This window comes from Epinephelus moara, chromosome 10 (assembly GCF_006386435.1).
Source record: "Epinephelus moara isolate mb chromosome 10, YSFRI_EMoa_1.0, whole genome shotgun sequence".
NCBI classification, from domain to species: Eukaryota; Metazoa; Chordata; class Actinopteri; order Perciformes; family Serranidae; genus Epinephelus; species Epinephelus moara.
The window spans coordinates 3,235,140-3,238,527 of NC_065515.1; the positions used below are offsets into that span (position 1 = coordinate 3,235,140).

Consider the following 3,388-nt stretch of genomic DNA (forward strand, 5'->3'; position numbering starts at 1 on the left):
TGCTTCTTCCCACTTTAACCTGAATAACAAACCAGGGCTCGGTGCTCCGGTTGGATCCAAACGGAGAGCCGGGGCTAGCTCAGAGACTAGCAGAGGCTAACTGAGTCCGGCTCGGAAGTGGAGCCTGAGGAGGAAGCACCGGTTAGCCCCGGTTTCACTACAGGCAGATTCACTCGCTACAGGGGCGAGGAAATAAAACCTGAACAGTCAATCAGAGTGATCTCTCTCACCGACAAGCTCCACCGGCAATTCAACATGCTCAATTGGCCGAAAAGCCGCCGACACCGAAGTGTTGACGGTGCGGGACACACCGCAAAAACTAGGGCGAAAGACGCTCACCAACGGCCCGACTTTGGTCGACGGCCGACCGTCAGATTGGTGTGTCAGGGCCTTTGGCTTCACGGAGTATGTTGCCATAGTAACTGACTCAGGGTTACACTGATCCTGCTCTCTGAGACAGGGTCCTGGATCAAAGTCTCAGAGCTGCAGGACGAGCCGCCGTCAGGTCAGAAATAATCAGATAATCAATCATCAAATCAATATTTTCATATCCTGTTTGATCCCCATCAGAGACAGCTGCTGTGATTTACATACCGCCGTATCAACCACTGCCCCTACGCCATCTCGTTTTGAATCTGAAGCTCAAAACAACAACAACAACAACAACAGTATAAAGAGTCTGAAATTAAAACTTTATAATAATAAAGAATTAAACTTTGACACTTGTTTCAGAATCAAACAATTAAAAAATCAACCTGATGAAGATGATGTCATCAGCTCCTGTCGTTAGTTCAGTTCATCAGCTGCTCAGTGAAAACACATCTACTGAGGTGAGACATACAGGCATGTTAACGTCACATGTTAGAGAGGTGAGACAGATGATCCGTGGGACGTCCTCACACAGAAACATGTCTCATGTCAGAGACCTGATGAGGACGGAGTGTGTAGATACTAACGGTTGACTCTGTGCACGTTGAGGATGGCGTGCGCTCTCTTTCTGGCCTCCTGGATGTAAAAGTTCATGAACTCTCGTCCAAACATCTCTCTGTCGTCCTCTTCGTCCTCTTCGTCCTCAGCGCCAGTCTCTGTCCTCCTGCTGGGCAGCGCCACGTCCAGAGTCAGAGGGTTGTCCCTGAAGTTCACAAACCTGCTTCAAGACAAACACAAACTGTTCAGTCAGAGCGACGACCAGGGGACACCTGAGGACAGACAGACGGACTGACCTGAGGTTGGACATGTCCTCCATCAGTGGGGGGATGTCTCGGAGCCTGTTGCTGCTGAGGACCAGCGTGTCCAGACTCTTCATCCTGCTGATGTTGTCCGGGAGTCTCTCCAGCTGGTTCCTCTGCAGCCACAGCGTGTGCAGCGTCTCCATCCTGAGGACACACAGGACTCACTGTTCATTGGCTGAGGACACAAGGGGGCGGGGCCCACATGACTCCTTTACCCACCTGTGGATGTCCTCAGGTAAGTGCTCCAGCTGGTTTCCTCCCATGTCAAGCCACTCGAGCGCCGGCAGCATCACCACGCAGTCCGGGACGCAGGTGAAGTCGTTCATGGACAGATCCAGGTGCTGCAGCTTCTTCAGGTTCCTCAGCTGTGGACAGGGGAGGACAGACCTCAGACCAGCAGGACACAGCCAAGACAGGACCAGAACTTAGACAGGAGGGCGAGGAGGTCTGTACCTGATCTGGGAGCTGGTTCAGGTCCCGGTTCATTGCCAGCTCCAGTCTCTCCAGACTCTCACAGCAGCTCAGCTCCTCAGGGACAAACTGGACTCTGTTGTAGCTCAGCAGGAGCTCCCTGAGCCGGGTCAGTTTCCCTGAGACCAGGACCGGGACCAGGACAGGACCAGGACAGGACCAGGAGGACAGATGCACACATCAGGACATGATGACAGCAGAGGGACAGATGAGAGTGTGTGTGTGTGGTGGGGGGGGGGGCACAGGTACTGACCGATCTGTTTGGGGATCTCGGAGACGCCGTTCCGCGACAGGTCCAGTACTAGAAGGTTCTGGAAGCTGGAGATGAAGTGGGGGATCTTCTGGAGTCCGGTCCGGTGGATCTGCCACTCCTGGACCTGACTGAGCTGCAGCAGGCAGCCGGGCAGCGTCTGCAGCGACAGAGACAGACAGAGACCGCCATCAGAGGGTCACATGACCGCTGACATCACCAGGTAAAGTCAGCAGCACCTGCCATCTGAAAACTGTGAGCAAAAGAACACTGAGATCACTTCCTGTCTGTAGGACGTTACCTTCCACTCCTCCTGCTCGATGCGGAGGACAAGTCGTCCGTCTTCCGTCTGCAGCTTCTGTCGGAGTCGAGCCAGGACGGCGCGGTCCTCCCAGACACCAACACTCAGTCTGCACCAGGAACACAAGACACAACACACGCACCAACACATGTGACTCCGCCCCCAAACCACAAACTCTTGAGCCGTTTCTCAACATGCGTTCTTGTGCAGACTTGTGTTCTTGTGGACTTGTGACACGTCATCAGTCACAGCCCAAGTACTGTTCCAATTCAAAGTTCACATCTCGCCAAGTTCAGTCCAAATGCTCCAATGTGTTCTCGCCACGCCCCTTTAACTGGGGATGCATCGGAGCAGACTTGTGTGGACTTCAGACAGCCAGGTATCCCAGCATGCATTTCGCAACAATCATCGAAAATGGCCAGTGAGGGAAAGTCGTAATTACCGATATGTGACTGTTGTTTTGTCACAGAACGTAGTGTTTTCATGCGTAGTTTAAACTCGTGGTCGATGTTTTAACACAGAGCCCAGTTGAATGTGAGGTCCGCTAGATGACAGCGGTGTCAGCGCTCACAGATAATAAACGTGTGTATGAGCGCTCAGGCTGCCCCACAGAGAGCAGCCTCTCTCTGGTCGTCCTTTTAAACTCGTCACTGATATCTCTGTAGTGGTTAAATATGACATGTAATCCGTGTGGGGAATGTCTAATGGGCAACATTCAGTCTCACTATATAAGATATATTATTATATTATTACATGTTCTTTGCATTCTTTTGCTTATTTATGTGTTTTTACCATTTAATAATGATTTTAAGAATTTATTGTAATTTTATTTATTGTATTTAAAGATTAATTGTCTTTATTGTAGTATTTATTCAACAGCATTTTAAATATTGATTATCTGATATGAATTGTATACCTGATGTCTGAATAAACTTCTCCTCTGAATATCTGACCTGTTTGATCCATTTATAATTTTTAATTTAATTTAATTTTTTTTTTAATTTTATATACTTTATTAATCCCCGAGGGGAAATTCAATTTTACACTCTGTTGTCAATTACACACAGGTCCGAACACACACATGCACAAACTGGACCTATACATGCACTAAATGGAGAGATGTCAGAGTGGGCT

At 49.4% G+C, this 3,388-nt stretch overlaps 2 protein-coding genes across 5 annotated transcripts in view; both read right to left on the reverse strand.

Moving 5' to 3' along the window:
- grin3bb (glutamate receptor, ionotropic, N-methyl-D-aspartate 3Bb) overlaps positions 1-3,388 on the reverse strand; it is a 176,221-nt gene that overhangs the window by 103,287 nt on the left and 69,546 nt on the right. The gene's annotated exons all lie outside the window — the stretch shown is intronic.
- lrrc39 (leucine rich repeat containing 39) overlaps positions 1-3,388 on the reverse strand; it is an 8,555-nt gene that overhangs the window by 2,251 nt on the left and 2,916 nt on the right. Inside the window, exons 3-9 of one of the 4 annotated variants that reach the window (XM_050054169.1) lie at positions 2,255-2,363; positions 1,957-2,113; positions 1,686-1,822; positions 1,452-1,597; positions 1,224-1,376; positions 957-1,150; positions 756-822 (exon numbers count right to left, since the gene is read on the reverse strand). In XM_050054169.1, coding sequence (XP_049910126.1) covers positions 800-822; positions 957-1,150; positions 1,224-1,376; positions 1,452-1,597; positions 1,686-1,822; positions 1,957-2,113; positions 2,255-2,363 — 919 coding nt within the window. In that variant the 3' untranslated portion in view covers positions 756-799. Of the gene's footprint in view, positions 1-755; positions 826-956; positions 1,151-1,223; positions 1,377-1,451; positions 1,598-1,685; positions 1,823-1,956; positions 2,114-2,254; positions 2,364-3,388 lie in introns of all 4 variants that reach the window. The other 3 variants (XM_050054167.1, XM_050054168.1, XM_050054170.1) reach the window with 3 other exon arrangements.